General features: G+C 42.9%; 1 protein-coding gene across 1 annotated transcript in view; it reads left to right on the top strand.

Moving 5' to 3' along the window:
- Positions 1 to 26,804, top strand: part of LOC136631897 (mannosyl-oligosaccharide 1,2-alpha-mannosidase IA-like) — a 199,009-nt gene that overhangs the window by 69,633 nt on the left and 102,572 nt on the right. Inside the window, exon 3 of the mRNA XM_066606378.1 lies at positions 13,736 to 13,851. Coding sequence (XP_066462475.1) covers positions 13,736 to 13,851 — 116 coding nt within the window. The remainder of the gene's footprint in view (positions 1 to 13,735; positions 13,852 to 26,804) is intronic.

The following is a 26,804-nucleotide window of genomic DNA, read 5'->3' as shown; positions in this document are numbered from 1 at the left end:
CAGACATTTGCAGCTAGAATAGTCATTTACCTCATTAGCAATGTATAGAGTGCATTTGTTTAAAGTTAGGACTAGTTTAAAGTTATCTTCATTGAAAAGTACAGTGCTTTTCCTTCAAAAATAAGGACATTTCAATGTGACCCCAAACTTTTGAACAGTAGTGTATAGTGGTAAACAATTTGTGAAGTTAAAAAAACTATTTCCTAAACGGTTTTTATTTCTCCACAACACAAATATTTAAAATATTATTCAGGTGGTATAAACGTGGCAATATCCTGCAAGATAGCATTGAATAGGTCGATTCCAAAAAGTGGTGATTAGCTGTAAAGGGGGCAGTAAACCGCAAAAAAAAAGCATTTAAACTACTAAAACAAGAAGGCAGCGAATAAGCACTAAAAACCTGTAAGGAAAAAAAATTGTGTATAACTCTGATAAGACTAAGAGACTTATTGCCAAGCAGAGTAAAACTATCCCTAAACGGTTACAGTATTTATCTCTTTACTATACTAATTATCATACTTGTTGTTTGTATAGCGCCAACTTAGTTCGCAGCGATTTCAGGTAATTTGTTTATCAACCCCCCACCCCCACCACCACCCCACCCCACCTCCAGCAAGCTGGGTACTCATTTTACTGACTTCGAAAGGATGGAAGGCTGAATCAACTGTGTGCGGGCTACCTTAACTGTGCGGGGATTCATATCGTGAGTGAGAGCTTAGGGCTGCATTCTGCTGCCTTCACACTCTGTGCCACATGAGGCCCATACTATTAAAATAGTTTAAGTGTTAGCCCTTAATAATGTGAAAAAAACTCTGTATAAGCATGGGTTTATCACAGACTGCTCCCCTCAGACCAACCTGATCAGCTTCTACAAGGAGGTAAGTTCTAGACTGGACCCGGGAGAGTCATTAGATCTTGTCCATCTGGACTTTTCCAAAGCTTTTGATACTATGCTGCATAAAAGGTTGGTATATAAGATGAGAATGTTTGGTCTGGGTGAGAATGTATGTAAGTGGGTAAGTTACTGGTCAGTGATGGAAAGCAGAGGGTGGTTATACATGGTGCATACTCTGATTGCGTCCCAGTTACTAATTGGCTACCACAGGAGGCTGTTTTAAACCCTATTCTTTTTAATATATTAATGACCTGGTAGGAGTGCACGGTAAAATACAAATATTTGCAGATGATCCAAAACTGTGTAAAGAAATTAACACATGAGGTTGCCAGAGGCTCTGTATAAGTCAGGGGATTGGGCTGAAACATGCCAGATGAGGTTTAACACTGATTAAGGTTATGCACATGGGCAGAGGAAAAGCATGTCTCCATTACATCCTACTGGAAAACCACTGGGTAACACTGACATGGATAAGGACTTTGGGATTGTAGTTGACTGTAATCTTAACTGGAACAACTAGCGTCAAAAAGCTGCTGTGCTAGGGGGCCACATGATAACATTGTTCTTTCTCTTTACATGTCACTGATCAGAACCAAATATGGAGTATTGTGTACAGTTTTGGGCATCGGTACTCAGGAAGGAGATATCAGAGCTTGAGTGGGTACAAAGCCAGGCAACTAAAGTAATAAACAGAATAGGTGGACTACAATACCCAGAGATGTTATCAAAATTGCGGTGACATAATTGTATAAATATATCAGTGTTCAATACAGAAATGTCTCCCATCAACTATTTATACCCAGGACTGTGACTGTAGCAAGCTGCAGCAAAACTGCTTGTTGAGCTCCGCCTTGGATCCTTTCAAAAATGTCTCAGTTCTTCTGTTTAGTCATGGGGACAGAAACGGCTAATGCTTCAGTTTCAATCTGCCATTGATTACAACTGGGTTTTTAGGATTCTCACTTTGTTCCGTCAGATATCCTTTTTTTTTTTTTTCATGTGCTATATTCTGGATTTTCCATTTTTTTCCAGTCCAAAAAGGTGGAGACCTGATGGAAAGTAGCCTTACAAATATTTCGACATGGTCAATGGAGAAAAGGTGCAAATGGAAAGTCTTTGTTATATCCGTTAATTGTTTTGCGCAATGGATGTGCTTCTAACCACCTGCTCATGCTCATAAGGAAACTAGCAAAAATATATATACTTGAAAAAAAGCATCTGTTAGTACAAAAGCCAAGATGATACAAATGGAAGTTAATGTTCCAGTGTGACGGATCTGAAGAGAAATAAGAACGAAACCTTTTAGTCTCTGTGGCTTTTTCGCATCTATTTTTGAATCTGTAGACTGAGCTAATTAACAAAGCAAACTGCAAAGTATACGTGAAGAGGGCTATAGAGGAAAACACAAGATTTACCGTATGACATGAAAATATGCTCTTTAGTATTTTTGTTCATCTTACATTAGTTTGTAATTGGATGATTAGGTACCCCAAGTTTAGATGGAGAATAAGAAATGATGCCCTACACTTGATTTCCTCTCAATACGAGCACACATGATCAAAATTGGCTTGGATTTAAGCCACAAAAAGTTCTCATACTTTAATATACCAAATATTCAGATCTTGTGATTCAGTGAAATGTTACGTGCAACTTTTTTATTATTTGGTACTAGGTAGGAAAATAAGACTTATACGTGCACAGTAACCTTAATTTACTAAAATTACTTATTACCTTCTACGTTACAGATGATGGCTTCTGCAGATAATAAATAGGCTTCCATATAATACGAGCGTTCATCAATCACGCTTCTGGAAAACCATGTTAGTTAAGCACTCACTGAATTGCACATTTCATTGACATAACGGGAAGTGATTACTGTTTGCAGATGTCTCTTCATGTTTACTGTTCCCTCGCCTGGAGGTCTTTACTTGGAACACAACTTCCTGTTTTCTTTAGGGACCTCTCACATGGGATGGAATTATGCCGCAGGACGCAGCCAAATTCAGAGCTGCGGAATTCCACACCGAAATCCGTAGGTGGTCTGCGGGGAGGCGTGCGGCCTATTCCATCCCATGTGAAAGGTTCCTTTTAAGGAAGGAGTACATGTTGGCTTTACCTGTGCGACACATTTCGGAAAGGTTTTACAATCTGAGAAAATTCTCTTGAATTTTCCTACTTGCAGGTGCACATCTTATCAGATTCAAAACAAGGGTTAATACTGCATATTGAATTACATTTTTATTTCAGTAAATTAAACTTTTTGGTACTTGTTTTCAATACCTAATATCTTCAAGTTCTCTTCAGAGACCTTGTGTGAATCTGCATGGGTCGCTAAAACACTCCTAGAGGAAAGTTTTATCTGTATAGTTCATACTCGTGAAGGACATACCGTATATACTCGAGTATAAGCCTAGTTTTCCAGCACATTTTTTTTAATGTTGAAAAAGCCCCCCTCGGCTTATACTTGAGTGAGGTTTAAAAAACAACAAAAAACCCGCAATACTCACCTCCCAGCCTGTGTCTGTGTCCCCAGCGTGATGGTCTCCCCGGCAGTGCGGCAAGCTGCTTGAGAATTCTCTCTGCCGTCCTCTCCCTGCTCAGCTTTGAATTCCCCCACCGTCAGCGCTGTGTAGGTAAGCGCTACGATTGGAGCGAGCGCCAGACTTTTCGTTCGAGTAGTCAGTTACTCGGAAAAAGCGGTGCTCGAGTCCAAAAACACCCGAACAGAGTAGGTTCGCTCACCTCTAATCATGAATCAACATTAGAACACAATTTGCAGGCATGCCAATGTTTTCTTCTTTATAGATATTATTTGAACAGTAACCTAAGGCCTTATGTCCACTTACACGCGCAGATTCTACTCTTGAATCCTGCAGCAGAATCCAGGGGCAGGAAAATAAATTTTCTTACCTGTCCAGATCCAGCATGGGTCTCCTCCGTGCTGGCCGGATCTTCTTTCTTCAGCACAGTGGATGTGTCCAAACGCGTCGCCGACGTGTCGGACCCATGCACAGTGCACTTATTTATTTATTTTTTAAAATCTCCTGCTTTCTCATGGATTCGTGGCATGTCCACAGTGACAGCTGTGGCTGCGTCGCGGATCAGACTGCTTCCATTGACTTTAATGGAACCCGCCCGTGGGATCGGCAGAAAATAAAGCATGTTGCGACTTCTTCTTGCGTGTGCAATCTGCACGCCAGGAAGGAAAAAAGTTACATCCGCATGCTTAAAATTGTTTTGTGGATGCTGATGCATCCCTATAGGCGGCTTGATTTGCGGATCTCCCGCACAGGTTCCACAAATCAAATCCGCCCGTGGATATTGGACTTAAAGGGGTTGTCTCGCGCCGAAACGTTTATTTATTTATTTTTTTTGCATAGGCCCCCCGTTCAGCGCAGGACAAACCCAAGGGATGTATTAAAATAAAATAAAAAAATTACTTACCCGAATCCCCGCTCTGCGACTTCTTCCTTCTCCAAGATGGCCGCCGGGATCTTCACCCACGATGCACCGCGGGTCTTCTCCATGGTGCACCGTGGGTTCTGTGCGGTCCATTGCCGATTCCAGCCTCCTGATTGGCTGGAATCGACACACGTGATGGGGCGGAGCTACGCGATGACGCTTAGAAGGGGGCGGAGCCAGAACGCCGCTCATGCCCGGACCGACCAGAAGGAGAAGACCCTTCTGCGCAAGCGCGTCTAAAAAAGCAAGAAGACCCCGAAATTAGACGGAGCCATGGAGACGGGGACGCCAGCAACGGAGCAGGTAAGTGAATAACTTCTGTATGGCTCATATTTAATGCACGATGTATATTACAAAGTGCATTAATATGGCCATACAGAAGTGCTGAACCCCACTTGCTTTCGCGAGACAACCCCTTTAAGTTAGGAGAAATAAAGCATGTGGATACCCCCTCATGGTTTCCTATTTCCTTTTTTTCAATCCATTTTTTCCTCCCTAAATACTTTTAATAATATAGTGGCTTACATGAGTGTTGCGTGTTGGAACGCACGTATTGGGTGGAGGTATAAGGCTAGAATGTGGTGTGCCAACGAAGCACTTTCCTGTAAGAGGTCACTGTGTAATAGAATGTTTGGGCTCATAGGAGGTCTCATTTGGAGCATACCACGGGAGATAGCAATCCAGTTTTGTCTGTTTATAATATGTAAGCATTGTGATGTGTTGGAGGATCATCAAGCACATCATCCGATAGTATTGTATTGCAGTATAGGATTTTTCTTGTTGTATTAGGTCATGTGATCATTACCATTTCCAGTAAAGACTTCCTCAGTGAAGGAGAAAAGATGGCAGGGAGCGTCTTATATTTTGTTTAAACATAAATGTATAATTTTCAATCTGTTATATGCATTGTATGTACTGCCTGAGGACAGGTATAAGCCTGAGACTCCGAAAATGTGTTGCTTTTGAAATACCTTGTAGGAAATCCATTCCTTCATGACTAAGGTGTTGCTTTAGCAATGCGGTAGAGGGGGACGCGATTTGTGTCCCTGTATGCCTCGCCCTTTTGGATGCAAGTATGGTGTAGATGGGGTTTTGGAGGTATAGCTGCAGTCATCCTGTTTGAGCACTCCCTTCATACTGTTTTTGCACTATAGAACTGTACGCTCATGTTTGCTCATGATCTAGTAATTTCAACAGAGTTTTAAACTTGTATCGTGTAGCTGGAGGAACATTGCCTGCAATGGATGCCTTACCACAAACTAATTTCATTTGTGCCGTCAAGAAAATCAGCGCAGAGTAATGTGGAACAAATGCTCCAAGCACATTGTCAGAATATGTGATTGAATGCGTTAAACGCAACAAACTAATGAAACAAGAAAACTTTGTGCTTTTTACAAGGAAACCTGGGTTCGATTGGCATGTCTCTCTCTCCTCGTAACTAGGAGACTTGTTATCCCGGCTGTCCAGTAGGACAACCATGCTGTGTTGTATGCACTGAAACATCGAAGTTTTGTATCAAATCTAGAGAAAGTGTGTTCACTCAAGAATTAAATAGAAATGAAAATTTAGCTAGAAGTAGGGAATACCATTTTTATGGATGTGCCAAAAGGAAACAATTAGCTCCAGGTGCAGGCGCAGAAGACATTTGTAAAAAGTCCCTTACTGGTGGGGGTTTCAGGAATTGTCTGAAGCCCCCTGATATCCACGTCCACCAAAAGGGTGGTCACAAACAAATATCGCTTTGTACACAGAGGGACTGACCATAGCAAAGATCAAAGTTCTTGCGGTAACAGTAGGACCTTTTGATGTCATAACCATGTGACCAGGAAGCGGCCAAAGGGGTTGATAAAGGAGAAAGTTTTCTCCGAAACCTGTTGCCTAAATACCTATTTCTGTATCCACAATAAATTAAGCTCTAAGCCGTAACCTATAGATCAAGAACTGTGTTTGCGACCACCTATAAAATGGGGAGGCAGTACCTAAACGTTCCACCAATCCCAGTGCAGTAAGTGCTGTTTTTTTTTTGTTTTTTTTTTCTTTACACATTGCTTCTGTGCCTGCACCTGGAGTGCTGGGACTTTGTTTCCTTTGGCTCTTTGCTTTTAGGACCAAGGTATTGAATTCCTGTGTCATTCTATTTGCGCACTCCGCTTCTGAATGTCCTGAGTGACGAGGTGTTTGCTGGTGTCGCTATAGTGCGGCGTTTGGTGTATTTCTGGATGACAGGTGTGTTGGCCCGCTTGCCTGTCGGCCATCTACACCTGGTGAATTTTTCACATTAATTGGTCTTGTTTAACCTATTTCTTTTGAGTACTGCCCTGTCACAGTAATTGTATTACTTTCCTTTTGTAAAAAGAAACCAAACATCATAAGGCTGTGTTCCCACAAGACGGAAATCTTGCGGCTTGGCCGCACCGAAATGCCAAGAGACTCCCACAGGAGAGCCGCAGCTTCAAAACCTGCGGCATTTCGCCGCAAGTTTTGCAGTGGTTTGGCCGCCGGCATTCTGTTGCAGCTTTCTCTTCCCATAAAGAGCAGTGAGCCTGCAACAGGAAAAAAAAAATTGACATGCTGTAGCTGTCAATTCCGCGCTGCGTCGCCGGTACTGCCCCGGCTTTTCTGTGACGAATTGGCCACCCTTCGTGGATGAGATTTTTGGAATTAGGAGCCGCGCGTGGATTTACTGCACTGAAATTCTCCACAGAATTTCCAATGCAAATTCATCACGTGTGAATCCAGCCTAAAGCCTCATGATCACTGGCACGCACACTGGAATCCTGCAGCAGTTTCCACCCGTGCCCGCAGCCTTGAGGCCAAAATTGTTGTCATACCTGTCCGGATGCTGCGGGTCTCCCCTTCGCGGCCAGATCTTCTTTCTTCTGCCCAGCTGATGTGCTCGGCACGCCAGCAGCGTGTCGCGCGCATGCACCGTGCACACTTTTTTCTTTTTTTCCCCTCAATCTCCCTCTCTCCCGCAGATCCACAGCACAATGACAGCATGAATTCAATGGAGGCTGTGCACATCGGGGGGGGGGGGGGGGGAAATCGCATGCATTTATTTGCCCTGCAGATGCTAATGCATCCCTATGGGCTTCTGGAGCTGCGGATCTCCCGTGCGGGAGACATGAGGATTTTATAATTGAGCCTAATGCACTTTATTCCCAAAAGTATGAACACAAACCTTCCAAAACATTTAATATTTTGAATGCCAAATTGATAGCACAGCTCTTCCATATCAAAATGTACCTTTCTGTGTCAACCCAGTCCAATGCTTCCAACAGTTTTAAAAGTGTTCTTCCCAGACAATGCCATGCCGATTCATGGGATTTGTCTGGTATTCAATTTCTTTTGAAGTTAATTTGGATGAGTTGCGCTACCAGGTGCATGGACAATGGGGGGAAAAGGTAAACCCTTTTTTCTAATCCTGGGCTACCCCTGAAATATAGTTTTGTGCTCTCTAAAACCTTACTTTTTCTTGTGATGAGTGTTGCTCTAAAAATTCAGCTGAGATTAGCAGAGCTCTAAAGAATGTGCCTTTCTGTCTTGGCCACAACCTGTTCCAATGTGTACCATTTACAACTGACAACCCACTCCAATGGCCAAGATCCCAGCTGTTTAATGAGTGAACTATCAGCACCATTGGCACCATCAAAACCTGATCATGGTATGATGGGTTACGTCAGCCAAGAACGTGATGGAGGCCCCTGGATTTGCTGTTTTTGCATAGCTACAAGGCCCAGGTGGTGAAAGGAAGACCATAAAAAGATGTCTTTCAACTTTAAACGGGCAAGCATTATATTGCAATACAGAATGTGATTGTTCTCAGTAAGGGAAACCAAGTAATCTTGTAGATATACCTTTTAATGGCTAACAAAAATACATGATCTTATTGCAAGCTTTCCAACCTCTTCACAGTCCTTCCTCAGGCATAGTGAAACAGATCTTCAGACTTATTTAATAAATACACATGATCACATGGGGGGAAGGAACATGGTAAACTTAATTTGTACTAGATAAATACCAGAGACAAAGGGTAAGAGGGCACAGACATGTTGGAATTAATAGCATTTAGATAAATAACAGGGAGGGATGACCATAACTGTAAATAATTAGTCCAATGGTCATCCCTCCCTGTTTATCTAAATGCTATTAATCCAACATGAAGTGCGCTTATGGAACGCGATAAACAGGCCCTGTTACTCCCTATTATACGAAGCAAGTTTTATGTGACACCTTGTACTATTTATGCATCTACTAATGGCTTCACATACCCATGAGTACTAGTAATTCTTTTTCTTCCCCCCTTCGCTCTCACAAAACCTTTATATAGTTATGCTGATGGAATGTGACCATTTAAAGAAAAAACAAAAACTCTGCGTTCTGAAGGGGTCAAAATTAAATGCATGCATCACCTTTCATTAACTATTGATTGTGGTTTAGTAATGTAGTTCCTCCTCTCCCCAGAGATTTTTTTTGCGTTTCCTCAGAGCCATAAATGAGGACAAGTTATGAACTATAAGTGCAGAGCAAGAACTGTATATGGTAAATATTAGTTTTGAATAAAATGCCGAGTTAGGCTTGTTCGTTCAGCAGAAAGGCATCAGAAATCGCTCTCATAGGAGCACACTGCTTTTAAGACTTGTGTAATGGCAAATGGAAAGTGCTGCTTATGAAAAGTTGGGATCCTGTGGATTTTATCAACAGATGTATTTTCTACATTTCCTCATGTTCTATTTCATCTGTAGACTCATCATTTTTTGTAAATTGTTGTTTTTATTTGCCCATTACACCTAATAGAACTGCAAAACAGATGCTGACAATGCACGCTCTGAAGCTGGGATTACAGTTCCGTACCTTTTTGTGCTTCTAGATAGTTGTACAGTCTTTTTTTTTTTTCTTCTTTTTTTTTTTTTGAGTGGAAATCTTTCTGATTAGGATTAGTATCATATAAATAGAGATGAGCGAACGTACTCGGATAAGCACTACTCGTCCGAGTAATGTGCCTTATCCGAGTACCTCCCCGCTCGTCCTGAAAGATTCGGGACGCGCTGCGGAGCGGGGAGCTGCAGGGGAGAGCGGGGAGGAGATCTCTCTCTCTCCTTCTCTCCCGCCCACTCTCCCCTGCTCCCCGCTGCGACTCACCTGTCAGCAGCGGAGCGCCCCGAATCTTTCAGGACGAGCGGCGAGATACTCGGATAAAGCAAATTACTCGGACGAGTAGTGCTTATCCGAGAACGTTCGCTCATCTCTACATATAAGCCTTCATGTCCTTAAAGGCTCCTCTGCACAAGTATTTTTTGCCCTCATAATACACAGTAAATAGAAGACTTTTGATTTGAAAAAAATACATGATATGACCTATCTTGTTCGCTTTTTGCACACTGCAAGAGCCCATTGCAATCAATGGGTTTGCTTTTTTTTAAATGTTTTAAATTTTTTTTTAGTGCACACAAATACATGTGGGAGTGGGCAATATGTGGGCAAAAATGCATTTTGATCGTGCCAACATGCAGCATATTTGCATGGTCAAAATACGCTCAAAGGGGTTCCTACTTACTGCACCTTCTCCCCGCCAATCTTCTCCTGGCTCCTGCAGTGCCTGGGTCACCTCACCTTTTTTTTTTTTCCCAGTAACGAAGCGTTCATTAGCTACAGTCTTCTTCCAGCAGGTCAATGTATGCTACATCACTAGTGACGTAGTGTTCATTGCCTAGCAGGAAGCATCGGATGCTATGCCGGGCTAATCCCAAGACTGCTTACGCATCGCGAGAGTTCCTATACGAATGCCACGAGACAGCGCATGTGCAGTATTAGCAGTAGCCCTGCATAGCATCCGGCGCTTCCTGCTAGACACTGACCTGCCAGAAAAAGAAAGCCACAGCATAACGGAGGAGGATCAGTCTGGCTTGCAGTGAGGTGACCTGGGGGGGGACTACAGGAGCCAGGTGATCAATGAGTAGAAGATGCGTTAAGTAGACTGCCTGGAGAGGAATACACAAGTATTCAGCGCAAGTCCAGCTTAAAGGGATTAGCCAGTCTCTTAAATTTGGCCTGTATTTGGGATGGGCCATCAATATTGGTAGCCGAGCTGCTGTGTAACAGGGTTGCAGGACACATGCAAGCGCTGCAGCCTCTGCAGTGTTTCAATATCAAATTCAACCTAGTTCATGCTTGCAAGTGCTGTCCGTCTCGTAGCGGTAGAGCTTTGTCCTATTCTCTAACATGCACCTGGTATTTGCAAGTTTGACGCAGACAAAGTGATGTGAACATTGAAGAGTCGGCTGAGAGTCTGGCCCCCAGCAATCTTAGTTTCAGTCTCCATGGGGACATTCGTCCATACATGTATGTCAGGTGAGCGTGTGGTTTGCGTGGAGCGGTGTCTGAAGCTGAGCCTGCTTCATATGGGGTGGGTGTTGGCTGTCTTTGACAACTAACGTACTAGAAATGATTAAGTTAGCAGTCTGAAACATGTAAGCTAGCTGCATTTCTTCTCCGGTTTGTGGCACTCGGGTGTTAACAGATTGCAGCCAGATTATCGCGGACACTCCGATAACTGCACTACTGGTTTGCATTTTCTTAGATGGCTGACACCTGACTGCAGGAGCTAGCATGGGAAAGAACTCAAGCCATGGCTTTTAACCACTTAGCATCTGTCAATAGTGACAGTAGCTTGACGGAGGGGGTTCCTTATGTTGACCTAAAGGGCCCCCTTCCTCCGTTAAGAGATCGCGAGGGGGTGGTGGGGGTGTTTGCCCTAGGAGCCTGGAGCCTTATGAAGGCTTCCAGGGCTGCCATGGATTTTTGCCTGTCAAGTATTGCAGAATATTTGCATAAGCAATCAGATGATTACAAGTTCAAGTCCCCTATGGTGACTAAAGTAAAAATAAGTTAATTACAAAGCTCCTCTCTTCCGATTTTTCAATATAATAAAAGATTGAAAGAGAAACCTTTTTTGTATTGCGCATCTGTAAAGGTCTAGCAAAATAGCATGTTTGTGCCATATAGTTCACATGAAGCTCATCACTCATCTTTTATGCTGCATAAACGATCAACGATCAGCTCATCGTTTTGTTTAAACAGCAGCCGTTCAGTAGTGAACGGCCGCTGTGTTATCTCGATGGTGAGGGGTGGGGCGCGAGAGAAGAGAAATCTCCACTGCCCCACCCCTATGTCGGCCCGCTCCGTGAACCAGCCAGCTCTGCTAGCTCCCGTGTGACAGCACAGGAGCGCGGATACACTGGGATAAGTGTCGGGCATTGCTTGCCCGACAGTCGTCCCGTGTAAATAAACCTTAAGTGACCTCAGAAAAAAAAAACACAATTCCAGAACTGCACTTTCTTGGGTCACCATGAAGTGAGTTAAAGTTTTATTATGCCAATTAATGTAGAAAAAAAATGTTAGAGTCCCCTAGTTCCAAACAAATCTTTTGCTAACCATGTGTGAATTTACTGTGTAAATGACGCTATAATAAGTGGTCTCTCAGATTCATCACTCAGTGGGAGGTGGTAATGGATAGAACGTGTGGTAAAGTCAACCAACCAATATTTCTAGGTGGAAACAAATGTGCAACTCCATTAAAAGTGAAAAGCTGTAACCTAAAGCGCACCTTATCAGATCTCATTTCAGCTAATGGTTGAAAGACTTTATCTTATAAGAGCTGAAGCTCTGTGAATACACAATTTGCTGGAACCCCCTGTTAATAAACTGTGAAAATACCCGCGGAGAAAAAATTGAGGCATGTTCTATTTCTGTGCGGGTCACTCCTGTGCACATCACAGAGCCGGAGCTGCGGGAGCAGGTGAGAGCTGCACAGGTCCCTGCAGGGATGCCGGTCGAATCCCACTGCGAGTATTCTCGCAGGGTATCCGACCCGTCCGTCTGCAGGTGGCCTTAGTCGGGGCCGACTCTCGGAGACTTTATGAATCAGCCGTCTCCATGCGGTTCTGTTTTGTTTTTGTTTTTTTGTACGGTTTCTTCCAGTTCGCTCATGTGCATGTCGGTGTCAGCTTTGATAGTATGAAGCCAGTGCATTCTTTGGCGGCCAGGTCTTTTGCTGCTGACCATTCCAAATTTTGACGTATTTGCTCGTGTTATGTGATTGAAGTACGAGAGTCTGTTTCGTAATTTTGACTTTGTGAAAACGTTGGTTTGATGCTGTCTAAGACTGTTTTGTTTTTTTTGTTCGTGATCTTGTAAAAAAAATTGGAGAAGTTTCTTTCAGCACCAGTTTAAAGGCATCAATCTTTCTCCGATCAGTTTTCTTCAGTGTCCAACTTTCGCAGCTCTAAGTTAGGATTCAGAAGATTGCGTTGGCTCTCCAGAAATTCGTTGCGATGCTTTATCTTTTGTTTTTCCATATCCTATCCATGCTTTACCTAACCTTGTACTTCGAGCTAGCGGAATATTTTGGGTCCATTGCGGTCAATTTTCGACCTGAATTTCTAAATTGTTCATTTTGACTTTTTTCTTCTACAGTTACCAGCTGTTACCATGATCTTAGTTTTCTTGATATAGGCTGCTTTTCACTTCCTTCTTTAACTTTCAGTATCCGTTGTTTAAGATCTTCCGGATTTTCTGCCAGCAAGGTTGTATCTGCTGCATATCCGAGCTTGTTTCTTCCCATCTTGACTCCGATGTTGCATTTGTCTAAATTGGTTAAACAATGCAGGGGATAAGATGCAGCTTTGGCATATGCCTTTCCCGATTTTTGAACTATTCCATGTTACCGTTGGAGGTCCTGACCGCAGCCTCTTGGTTCGCATGTAACCACTGTTATAAAGAAAATATAAGATAATGTTAATCAGCAGATCTGTACACTTGTTAGTATAATTAGCGAAAGTGATGTAAATATGCTTATTTTATCATATTAGTCCAGAGCAAAGAGCACTTATGCGTAGAAATCAGTGTACATTCAGAATGAAAACCCAATATTGCATAGGCATATACAATATATTACTGTTCTTGTTGGATTGGAAAACTCAATATTGCATAGAAATGTACAATAATGTAATTGGTTTTCTCATGACACTGAATAAACTAATACATGTATACAAATCAACGTTCTGCTGCAAAAGGGCAGATATTCAAAGTCCATATAAAACAAGAGTGCTAGTAGTTTGTGCAGAAAGAAACCTTGTTTCTTGGACTGGGAGATTGGCTTTATATCTTATCTTTTTCTCTTGGCACACAAACTTTTGAAAACCGTACTAAGACCTTCGAGTTGTAATTTATTTGCCAGTGCAGTGCAGATTTGTCTTGCGTTGGAAAGGAAAAATGTAATAATATTGTATTTTTTTTTTCCACTGTTCAGCGTGATCATCTACTTTTTTTTAATTTTTGCCTTATATATATTAATTTGGCTTTATATTTTGATTTCAGGAAATATCCAAGGAGCAACAATTGTAGATTCTCTTGATACTTTATTCATCATGGGAATGAAGGATGAGTTCAAGGATGCTAAAGAATGGGTGGAGAAGAACCTAGAATTCAATGTGGTGAGTCTGCAAGTCTATTTGTTTCAGTCAATCTAGTACCAACCATTCCTACTTTATGTTCAACCTAAATTTTTGTAGTAGGCTTGTTTTTCATGTATAAATGTCAGTATACTAATCCCTTAAAGACACAGAGCTTTTTGTTTTTTTTGCGGATAGGGGGAGGAGGGGGGGGGGGGTGCACATTTTGGTTTTTCATCCCCACTTTAAAAAAAAAAAAAAAAAAAAAAAATCAACTTGTTTTTTGTCTATGTATTTGTCGTCTATGTATTTGTCTGAGGGGTTGCTTTTTGCAGGACATGTACTATCCAATGATACTATTTAATCCCTTAGAGACCAAGCCTGTTTGCGCCTTAATGACCAGACCAAATTTTGGAAATCTGACATCTGTCACTTTAACATAGAATAACTCCGTAAAGGTTTAGCATATCCAAGTGATTCTGACATTGTTTTTTCATCACATATTGCAATTCATTTAGGCACTAAAATAGTCCAATAGAATGTGTATATTAAGTGACAAAATTGGGGAAAGTTTTTTGAGAATTTTTTTTTCATTTTCAACTGCAATATCTCAAATATGTGCAAACATACTGTATAAATTCTTGATAAGATATATATTTCCATCTGTTTACTTTATTCTGGGCACACATTGGAAAAACCAGTGTTTTTTTTAACCATTTAAGAGACGTTCCACAAATTATTAAAAATCAATGTTAAATTTGCGGAACACTTTCATATCCTACACCAAGCCAAGATTGCAAAGACTCGTAGGTGTCAGAATGATAGATACCCCTACAAATGACCCTATTTTAAAAACTACACCCCTTAATTTATTCACTGAGGGGGTTGTGAGTATTTTTACCCCACAGTGTTTTTTCAGGAATTAATGCAAGTTAGAAGAGAACAAATAAAATGTCATATTTTTGCAAATATGCCATTTAAAAGACAGGATTTTTTTTCTAGAATGCACATGAAAATAAGTATTTGCCCCTTAAAGGGATACCCCTGTTTGTCCTGTGTTCATAAACGTACCCAGTGTGGCCCTAATCTTGTCTGTTTGCACAACGGGGCCCAAATGGAAAAGAGCAGCCTGTGGCTTTCAGAACAGTCTTTTTGCTTGAAGGCGATTTAAGCCCATTGCCCACTTGTAGAGCCCTTGAGCGGCCAAAATGATGGAGAACCCCCACAAATTACCCCATTTTGAAATTAGACCCCTTAACAAATTTATCTAGGTGTGTACGGCGCATTTTGACCCGGACGTTTTTAAATGAATCTAAGCAAAGCAGGAAGAAAAAAAATTACAATCTTTTTTTTTTTTGGCAATTATGTCACTTTAAAAACCATTTTTTTGTACAGCATGCATAGGAATGAAGACTTGTACCACAAATGGATCCTCCTGTTTCTCCCGTGTTCAGAGACATACCGATTGTGGCCCTAATAATATATCTGTATGCACAACGGGACCCAAACTGAAAGGAGCAGCCGGTGGCTTTTAGAACAGACATTTTGCTTGAAGGCATTTTAGGCCCCATTGCCCACTTGTAGAGTCCTTGAGCGGCCAAAACGATAGAGAACCCCCACAAATGACCCCATTCTGAAAACTAGACCCCTTTACGCATTCATCTAGAGGTGTACTGTATATTTTTACCCCAGTTGTTGAATGAATCTGAGCAAATCAGATAGAAAAAAATTAAATTTTTTGGCAATTGTCATTTTAAAAACATTTTATTTTGTACAGCACACATCTGAATGAAGACTTTCACCCCAAAATGGATCCCCCCCATTCGTCCTGTGTTCAGAAACATACCCATTGTAGCCCTAATACTATGTCCGTATGCACAACGGGGCTCAAACCGAAAGGAGCATCAAACTTCAACTGTGTCTTAACTTTTATGTAATCGCCATTATCCATTGGATAATGGCGATCACGTGGCCGCTCACTGCGACCCTCTGTCACTGCTCCAGGCTTTCGGCTAGCTTTAGTAGCCAGAAGCAAGGAGCCTGAATTTCCCAGGCCCTCCACAGCTTCTGCGCTTGTGTCCCCCATTTTGCTAATGGGCACATACGCCAAAGTTGGGGAAAGGTCCGCGGATAAAGATCCCATCGGGGGACATCGCCAGAGGCCTTAGGTGAGTAATTTCACTTCCCCTCAGATCCGTGATTGGAGGTGAAACTTTTACTTTTTTTACTTTCACGTGATCACCATTTTCAATTGGAAAACGTCGATCACCTGACCATTGACCGTGTACTGCAGGCCCCGTGAAATCAGGCTTTCGGCTACGTTTGGTAGCCAGGAGCAGGGAGATTTTAAATTACTCTGGCACTTTGCGGCTTTTGCACATGCGTCCACCATCTTGGCCATGGGTGAATGCACAGAAGCTGTGGTGAGGTCTATGGATAAATCTGGGGCCTTAGGTATGTTATTTCATCTCCCATCATGGATATGATCCGTGAGGGGAGATGAAACGTAAACTCCTTTTTTTTTTTTTTAGCACTTGTAGAACTTTTTCTTTACATGATTGCTTTTATCCATTGGATAGCAGTGATCATGTGACTAGCATACAGCGGCTCCTGGTGACATCTCTCTGGCTCTCTGCTCCCATGTCTAGCCAAGAGCAGAGAGATTTTAAATTTACCAGGCCATGCGCCCAGAAGTGCATTGTAAGTCTCCTCACTCACCTTGGTGTTCTCCCTAAGGAGTGAGGTTACCTTCCTGACCCATGTCACAGGCCTCTCGCTAGCCAAGCCAGAAACCTACTGCATACTGATGAGGGGTAAGCATCCCGAAACAGCTGTCTGTGTATGGATTTTGGCTTGGATTTCAATTTCTAGTCCTTGTTACAAGGCTTGTATAGTGTCTAACATTGACTTACAGGAATGCTGCCTTCCAATAGGTGGCACTGCAGAGGTATCTAGTTAAAAGAACGTGACCAAACATGTCCAGCCACTTAACTGTGGATAGGGTCTGGCCCTCAATAAATCACACTTAAATAGTATATCGAGTTTTAAGTATTATGAAATAATGGTGATTATCTGGAAAGAACCTCTAAAGGGAACCATGTCAGATTCTAAGGGCTCATGGTCAAGGGTCGCTGAGTCTGGGGCTATGGCTCTCATACACTCCTGCCTGCCGATTTTGCTTGCTGTCCAGATTGGGCTAGTCTCTTACTTCTGTGTGCATGTACACACGTCCTTGATGAGAGCATAGTGGAAGCACAATCTGGCTTGCACTCAGTGCCTGCATCAGACTCATCCTACTTCAAATGGTGGATGCACACGCCAAGCGCTGGCTTTCCAGGCAGAAGGCCAAGCAACAGGGAGGCAGGTGAGGAAGAGAGATCGTTGGATGTAAAAGCAATTGTTCACACGGGTGACCAATGTCGGAGTACACTCGTGCAGCCTGTTTATAGAGGTAGATAAACCGATTGCTTGCTAGGTTGTTTAGTCCTGCACTTTCACTGTATACGTGAATGAGAACGACTGAACGAGCGGTTTTTAAACCAAACTATAAGCAAACAACTGATTATTTTCATACTTGCATCAAATTAACAATAGGCAAACAAAGTATTGTTCATTTTTCCATCGTTGGTGGTGTTGACACTTAACGATATCATTCAAATTTAGTTATAATTTAACTTTTTTCTTTTTAACTATAAATGTTCCGTCTAATTGCACCTTAAAACAGTCACATCCTTGCACTCGGAGGCCCGTGTGTAATGAGCCTATGCTGTTATCTAATTGGCCTTGAATAGGTCGACCTGATAAGTTCCCATTAAGTTGCCTTTCCCATCAAGTGCAATTTCAGGAAGGAAAAAAAAAATGTTGAAATTCGCTTTTTTTACCAAGTTCAGCAGCTCTGCTGACCCCACACATACTTGGACAATACATGCTAACACCGTGATCTCCTGCCATCTTCTTGAAGGTCTCTCTGCACCTTGATCACTTGGCTTAGGACAACCTCTGATCATAAACCATTTGGGAACCTGCTCTGGAAATCTGTATGTGCAGTTGTTCCTAATGGCTTGTAAAAGCTTATTGTTGCAATCCTTAGGTCTCCCTCACACGAGCGTTTGCAGAGTCTGCAGAGGATCTTTTGCTAACAACTTGAGATTAGAAATCCCCGCCTCCAGCAAGAGATTGCTCTGATTGGCTGAGCAATGCTGAGTGATAGTTCGCTCAGCCAATCACAGCCAGCACTGAATGTTCCAATCACAGCCATTCATTGGATCATCCAGCGCTGGCTGTGATTCGCTGAGCGGGCTGTCGCCCAGCAGCGCTCAGCCAATCAAAGCAATCTCTTGCTGGAGGCAGGGATTCTAATCTCCGTTACTAGCAAAAGATCCTCTGCCGGCTTGACAAGTGCCCGGCAGCCTGCACGGAGGTCCGGAGAGTCCCCAACGGAACCTGCCAGGTGAGTATGGATTTTTATATTTTTTTCCCCCTCAGGCAGTGTAGCTAGAGCGTTTAGCGCTGCCCAAAATGCATCACTAAGTTGTACCGCATTTTCAGCAGCGCTGAAACTGCTGCTCATTCATCTCAATGGGCAACGCGGGGCCGAAAATGGCCAAGGAGAGAACATGCATCGCTTTCAAAGCGCAGCGTTGGAAACACTCTGTTTTGACGCTTGTGTGAGCAGCCCCATTGAAATGAATGGTAGCGTTTAGCGCTGCACTGAAAGGGCGCTTTTTTTTACGTACACCATCACTGTGATTGTTTAATGAGGTGCGTTAAAGCACGCGAAAATAAAGCAGACAGCGCTCGAAAATTGCAGCATTGGAAACTCCACGTTTGAACACTAGTCTACGAGGCCCCTTTAAATTTACTGGCAGCATTTTACAGCTTTTAGTGCTGCATTTCAGACGCCACTCTAAACTTTCTAAAAAGCGGGCTGTGTGGGTGCCGACTTAAAAGCCCCATTTACACGGGACGACTGTCGGGCAAACTATGCCCGACACTCGTTGCCGCGGCACAGGATCTAGTATCGCTGGCTCATAGTGGGACTGCAGGAGATTTCTCTCCTCGCTCCCCTGCCCCTCTCCATTAAAGGGGTTGTCCCGCGCCGAAACGTTTTTTTGTTTTTTTTACCCCCACCAACCCCCCCCCCCCCCCCCCCCCCCCGTTCGGCGCGAGACAACCCCGATGCAGGGGTTAAAAAAACAAACCGGGTAGTACTTACCCGAATCCCGGCGGTCCGGCGTCTTCATACTCGCCTGCTGAAGATGGCCGCCGGGATCCTCTCTCTCTCTGTGGACCGCAGGGCTTCTGTGCGGTCCATTGCCGATTCCAGCCTCCTGATTGGCTGGAATCGGCACGTGACGGGGCGGAGCTACACGGAGCCGGTATTCTGCATGAGCGGCCCCATTGAAGACAGCAGAAGACCCGGACTGCGCAAGCGCGGCTAATTTGGCCATTAGAGGCCGAAAATTATTCGGCACCATGGAGACGAGGACGCTAGCAACGGAACAGGTAAGTGAATAACTTTTGATAACTTCTGTATGGCTCATAATTAATGCACAATGTACATTACAAAGTGCATTAATATGGCCATACAGAAGTGTATAACCCCACTTGCTGCCGCGGGACAACCCTTTAACAGTGGCTGTTTACACTGAACGATCATCATTCAGGCTGCATAAAATCCTGACCGATCGTTCTGTACTGAACTGCTGTGTTAGTGAATAGAGAGGAGAGGGGGGAGAGCAAGGAGCGAAATCTCCAGCCGCCCCAACACTTGCTGGGTGCTCTGTCAGAGAGCCAGAAATACTCGCTTCCGTGCAGCAGCACGGGAGTAAGTGTGCGGGGATGAGTGTCAGGCATAGTTTGCCTGACATTCGTTCTGTGTAAAATGGGGCTTTTAGATTTTTGTGCAATACAATTTTAACATTAAAAAATCCCATTGACATTTGCAGTTAAAAAAAAAAAAAGCGGCGATATCGCAGCGTTAAACGCTAGTGTGTAAAAGCCTTTAGGCTGCATTTACTTGGGCAATTTTTGTGTGTTGGTTTCTTGCAAGATGCATAAAACACACAGAAATATAATTCATTATGTGTAGTTAATGTACTTCTATGTGCTTCGAGATGGAAAATTTGCAGCGTGTTTTATTTTTGGGCGCTCTTCCCATTATTCCCTATAATAGGCAAAAATTAAAAGGCATTTGCATGCCATGTGCAAGTGCGATGTGATTTTTACCATTTAGGAGGACCGGAGCAATATGCAGTTTCTGTATGAAAAACTGGTTTGCACAGTGGTTCGGTTGTCTTGGGCTGATATTGCTCTTGCCTGTGTACATACAGCCCAAGTATAACAGAGGTGGCAGGGAGAGATCCTAAATTCTGGGCAAAAGGTAATTCTTTGTGATTTACTTGGGTTATTCAGATCTGCACACTTCCAGAACTGTAGTGATTCCCAGCGTGCTGCACGCTGCTTGATAATGCTGTTACATGGAATGTATCAGCCGAAAATAACATTTAAAACAGGTTTTTATTTTTTTTCCATTGAAACTTGTACTGAATGTTTTTTTTCTTTCTTGAAGAAAAAGCTCTTATAATGCCAAGTGTGATACAAAGGCGGTTAACAGTAGCTGTCACACGTGCATTGTATAATGTATGCATCTCAAGCTCATGCTTGTCATCAATTAAAGGAGGCAGGCAGAAGCCGCTGTACCTGCGTGATGCATCTCATCTTCTCTCTCATTTCTGTTTCTCTATTCCGTCTGCTCCTGAGAGAAGCAAAATAAAAAAAAGTCTTCAAGCGATACAGAAGAGGCCATGCTAAGATTTATAGTTTCCTCTAAATTCTCATACATATGTAAGTTCAGCTCATGATGTGTGTATGACTATGAACCTTGTGGGGCACATTTCTAATGGCTCGATCATATGCATCATATTTACAGCACAACTTGATACCATTTATTTATTTGTATTGACTTGCAAGGTTCTAAAGTATTGCAAACGCGCATCATGTTTGTAAACCCGGACCAGGCTAGACAGACAAAGCAAGATTTTGGTATGTATCTATATACAGCTAAAGTAATAAGTTCACGCACACTTATGCCTCGTGTCCATGGGCGGATCGGATTCCGCATTCAGCAGCCTGCATTGGAATCTGACCCTGGCCGAGGACAGTGCTTAATTGTCCAGGTCTCCACTGCAGATGTGTGCGGAAGCGCCAGTCGGCGCGCCACCGCACATGCACAGCATAGATTTTTTTTTTTTTTATCTCCTGCTTTCCCGTGGAATCCGTGAATGATATGACTCCCATTGACTTCAATGGAAGCAGTCTGTGCAGGAACTGCAGCAAAATGGAGCATGCTGCAATTTGTATTCCGGACCAGAAGGTCCACAAAACCAATCCGCATGCTTTAATTCTGCTGCGGACGCCCATTTCTGCCTATGGGTGGATTGAACTGCGGATCGTCCGCAGTTCGAATTTACCCGCGGACGTTGGCCCTTAGGTTGACATTATTAAAACTTATATATCCCCTCTACAGAATGTTAGCAATCTATACTTTAGTTTGTTGCTCTTGATATCTAATCTGTAAAATGACGCAAGCAATGTTTCCAGCAAGTGTTTAAAAAATAACTCTTTAGAACTCACTACATCAAATTCCAATAGTTCAGAAGGTTATATACACAAAGTTGACTGATTTTGTGCCTTTATTAAATAGCTTCAAAAATTCTAAAGCCATGGCATTGTTTTCTAGAAGATTCTGATAGGCCAGTGATGGCAACCCTTTTAGAAACGGAGTGCCCAAACTACAACCCAAAACCTACTTGTTTATCACAAATCCCCAAATATTCAGGTGGCGGGGCTGATCAGGACATATCATCTTACCTCTTTTATAAAAAGAGCAGGGTCGTTTCAAAGTGGACAGGGAGGGACGCTGTGTGTTTTTTGGTTTTTATGGTTTTTGCCCACCTGGAGCACTGGGGGGCCATTGGTGCGAATTTTGACTGGAAATCGGCCTCATATTCGCGGCTGATTTCGGACTATGCAGCGCTCCCCTGCAACACCTCTGTAGACTTACCGCTGTCAGCACTCCTTGACTTCTAGTTCCCAGCGGCCTGTAGTGGCCTCACCTGACCAGTGCTGCTGGGCGCTGGAAGCCAGGGAGGCTGATGGCAGCCTTCAGAGGAGGTGAGGGGGAGCATAAAATCTGCTGCGGGTACTATTTTATGGATGCATAATTTGCCAGCATTTCCGCCATATGTGAACTTGTCAGCTTGGCCCCAGTAGCACTGGTGTCTCCTATATCGGCCCCAGTAGTAACGCCCCCGCCCCCTTCCTTCCCCCATCCCATATACTTTCCTCCTCCTTGTAGTCTAAGCAACACTACTTCTCTTCTCGGTGCTGCTGTGAACTGCAGTGTGTGTACCCAGACTCCTCCTGCAGAACCATGGAAGAGAAGTCAGGGGAGGATGATCCTGAATGCACACACTGTCAGTGTTCACCCAGGATCAGCGCCGCTGATTACCAGCCGGAGAACCGCGACACCCCGGCTGGAAATCACAATCATGGTGAGCAGCCGCCGGAGCTCGTGCCAACAGAGAGCTGTGTGTGCTCCCTCTGACACGCGTACCATAGGTTTGCCACCACGGTGATAGGCTAATTGGCATAATTTGAGTTAATTGGAGTATGCCTGTGGCAGTTTTTTAAAGCCTACCTTCAAGGCCTTCTTGCCTCTTTGCCTTTTATGGGAAAATCAAAAGAAATCAGCCAAGAGATCAGAAAAAGAATTGTTCATCGCCACAAGTCTGGCCCATCTTTGGGAGCAATTTTTAAATACTTGAAGGTACCAAGTTTGTCTGTTCAAACGGACAACATAATCATACAGCTTAGCAAGGGTTCTTTGATTTTCTACTTTTTGAAAAAATCTCTAGGAGACGACAAAAAAACTGCAGCAAACAAACTTGTGATGCTGGAGGAGATGAGTGCAAAAGTATCTAGGTCAGCAATAAAACGTCTTAGATCGATATGACCAGGAATGAAAGAGCCACTGCTGCAAAACTACCATAAAGAAGCTAGGTTACAGTTTGCCACTGTACATGGGGATACGGATCTTACTTTCTGGAAAAATGTTCTCTCGTCTGATGTGTAAAAAAAAAGAAAAGAAAAAAGAAAATGGAATTGATCGACCATAATGACTGTCATGTATGGGGGGGAATAGGGGGAGGCTTGCGATCAAAAGAAAACCATGCCAACCATGAAGTACAAGAGTGGCAGGATGTTGTGAGGGTGCACTGCTGTAGATGGGATTAGTGGACTTCACTAAATAGTTTTCTTTCCTCTTAACGCCATCTGTGTCTTGATATTATGTTTCATTATTTCCACAATCAGCCAGAAAGTTAATGCTTAGGCATAAATGGGTCTTCCAAATGGACAATTACCACAAGCATACAAACGTGAAGGAGGGGCTACCACAAAGTCCCATAGAAAATTTATGTTCAATAAGGAGGCCTACAAACATGACTGCTGGAAGGAATGGGCCAAAATTCCATGTGCACTAGGAATAAATGTCAGGAATTGTGAACAGCTGTTAGGGGAGGTGAGAGGGTGCTGGGTGATTGTATTTTTTATAATCGCCCACGTCCTGGCTCCCACGATGTCCACCACTGAAGATTGTGTGCTGTTCGGACATCTTTTCAGATTGCTATGCAGCCCACAATCTTCAGTGGCGGCCACTGCAGGAACCATGTATGCGGTAAGTAGATAAAATACATCACCCATCTCCCTGTAACATTCCCTAACGGCACCATAACTTAGTTTTTGGTGCTGTGGTGACGTGACTGGTTCCCTTTAATGAATGTGGCTAGGGTATGTGAGCTTATGACTTCAACTCAGTCTGCCTGTTATCACCATGTCTATCGTCCATTTTCAACGTGCTTGTTTGCCATGCCGCACACTAATGCAGGTGTAAGCAGACGTCTGAAAACTGAATCTGTTAAACCATTAGCTCACACTTGATCGAGTGCTCGGAATAAGTTGCCCACTCTTTGACTTGTGAATTGAATCTAGTCTAGTTAATCTGAGGCCTTCTGAAAATTAGAAGTACCTTTTTTACAGTGTTGCTACAGTAAGCAGAGTAATGTGGATTAATTTAGTCCTCCGTCATTGGTGAATTTTCCCTTGATTCTAATGTTTTTTGTCATTGTTTAATACCTTCGAGCAGCCTTGTAATTCAACCGCGAAATCTCTGCTGGTGTGAAAATGATTCTTCATTTTACTTCAGGAAAAGTATTTTCCAGGGTGCAAGCAGTAGTTTCTCCAGCATTGTAAGGTATCCTGGAAATATCCAATGTTTTCTATCTAGAATACATGGGAAAACGCAATAATGGCCCTTCCAAAACCCAGCCCCCCCCCCCCCCCCCTTTTTTTCCATAAAGAACAGTGCCTAATAATCTGAGGTCTGAGCATAGATCACAAACCGTTAACTCTAGTGGTAAAAATCTGTTACCACTTTATTTTAACCTGCAGTGGTTTACTGATGTTGATCATCCACCTATCTGGTGAAGGCTACATAAGAGAATGATACTGTTTGAAGGTTCTCTACTGACAGAAAAACTTTTAAGAACAACTTTCATTGATGCCTCTTCGTCTCATTTTGTGGCCAAAATACTGTAGCCTGCTATGCTAGTCTACCAGGTTAAAAACAAATCCTAATGGAAGACATAAATCGTCTACCTCTTGATATCCATTCTTAATTTATTAAATGCATATAGGAGCATAACGCTAATGAGAAGTTCAAGTGTTCCAAATTTGCAGTCTCTAGCTTAATCTGACATCAAACATGGAGTATTAGGCTGCATTCAGATATGGTGTGTAGAGATGAGCGCGCGTGCTCGTTTAAGCCTACTAGAGCAAGTAGCAGTCTTTTTTTGAGTAGCATGTGGGGAGGGCAAGCATGCTGCTCCGAGTACAGTTACTCGAAAAGACTTTTACTCGCTTGAGTAGCAGGCTTAAATGAGCACGCTCGCTCATCTCTACTGGCGTGTTTCCTTGTAGTTTTCAACTGCAATTAAAAACCACACGCAATTTTTTTATTTTTTTTTTACAAGTTGTTTGAAATTTTTTTTTTTTTTTTAAATGCGTATCTTAATTGTGGTTGAAAACCGTAAGGAGAAGCTGGCATATGTGAGTGTAGCCTCAAAGGTTAGTGGTACAGTTGCCTGTGCATGTTGCTCTAGTTCAGTGTCTTCCATCTCCAGTCCTCAAGGACCCCCAACAGGTCATGTTTTCAGGATTTCCTCAGTGTTACACAGGTGATGTAATTTTTATCAGTGCCTCAGACATTGTCACAGGTGTCCTTACTATAGAATATTCTGAAAATGTGACCTGTTGGGCTTCCCTGAGGAATGGAGTTGGGAAACACTGTTCTACGTCTACAGCTCCTTATTAGTCCAATGCTATATATCAGATTTCAGGTGTATGGGGCAGTTCCTGTAGGGGAGGATACCTCCTACATCATCTAACAGAAAAAAAAATGGTCATTTTTCTACCAGATTCATACAGAGTAGAATGTACCCCTGTAGCAGCCTTAGTATGGCTCTTTCCAAATGGAGCTGCAATATGATTTTGTGTACGTGATCTTGGGGAAATTGCAGAGGTGAAAAATAGGGCGAGTGATCTACAGTAGCACACAGGCAATCAATTACATTGCTTTACACAGTTCTGGTCACATTAGCATGCCGGAATTGCGTAGTACATAAACCTAAAAAAGCAGCATATTTTCTTTCGCCACATATATACACAAGATAGTGCCCATTGTTCTCTATCACGCGTATATGTGCGTGCCCATACAGTTCAGGATATTTAAACAAAAAAGTAGAAGGGAATCTACGGCGCACGAGAGATATGCTGTCACGCACAGTATAAATTGTGCCGCCATGTGTGGCAGTACGTCGAGTCCCTACTGGCTCCGGAGGCCGTAGCCTTTTATGTTTATGGCGTGGGAGCCCAGACCTATGCTGAAGCTTTTTACCAGAATTTTCTCAGCAAAAAAAACAAGTTAAAAACTAAAGTGTTTAGCAATATAATGGTAATATATTAAGTGTTTTAGAATAATTTGTTTACCTTTTTAATACAATAAAAATAAATAACCTTTTATTTGAGAAGATTTGTTGGGAACCTCCTTGTAAGAGGCCGTCTGGGCTCATTTCAAATGATCGCCTATCCTCTGCATAGGTCATCAGTTGATAGACATTGGTCCACCGTGCTGTCCAGTGCAGTGGGCCAGACGTTGTTGTCAGTGGACAGGGTAAGAAGTGCGAGCGCTGGCTTTACTTCTATTAAATTAGGTGGGAGAGCCAAGCTACTGCTGCACTTCCTTCCTCCGTTAAATGCTCACTGGGCACTACTGTGCAGGTGGTACAGTTCTATTGGTGTATTCACATGGGGCAACTCTGCGTCATTTGTTTTCAATGTGGTTTTCAATGAAAATCTGAGTAGTTGCTGCTGACTTTCATGTGTTGCGCAGTGGATCCAGTGGGCAAAATCCACATGTGTATTTTCTGATGCAGATGTGTCACAAAACCTGTGTCAAGGAGCGATATGTCTTTCCTTTCTTTTATTCTGCGTGTGCATTTCAACTCTTGGAACAAAAGAAAAATGCTTTGTACACTGCAGCATGAATTGCCATTAAAACTAATGGGAGACTTTTCATGTGGATTTTGCTGGGAATTTGATGTGGAATCTGCTGTGAAATATGCCATGTGAACATGGCCGATGGGTAATTCTAGGTGGTGGACCCTGTTGGAATGGGCGACTCTAGATGTTTTTATTGCTGGAATATCACTACTGTACAGTTCACTGTGAAATATATATAGAAGGTGATGAAAGCACTCAGAGAACCCAACCAGGCTGATGTCTGATGCGTGGCTGGAGTAATACATGCTGAGGCTTGCATATGAAGTTTTGCTAAGGTGATTGCCTTGACTGAAGTTGTGGCTCCCATAGAACTG

This window comes from Eleutherodactylus coqui, chromosome 1 (assembly GCF_035609145.1).
Source record: "Eleutherodactylus coqui strain aEleCoq1 chromosome 1, aEleCoq1.hap1, whole genome shotgun sequence".
Taxonomy (NCBI): domain Eukaryota; kingdom Metazoa; phylum Chordata; class Amphibia; order Anura; family Eleutherodactylidae; genus Eleutherodactylus; species Eleutherodactylus coqui.
The sequence above is the reverse complement of the archived record's forward strand: the minus strand, read 5'-3'. Positions and strand labels throughout refer to the sequence as shown.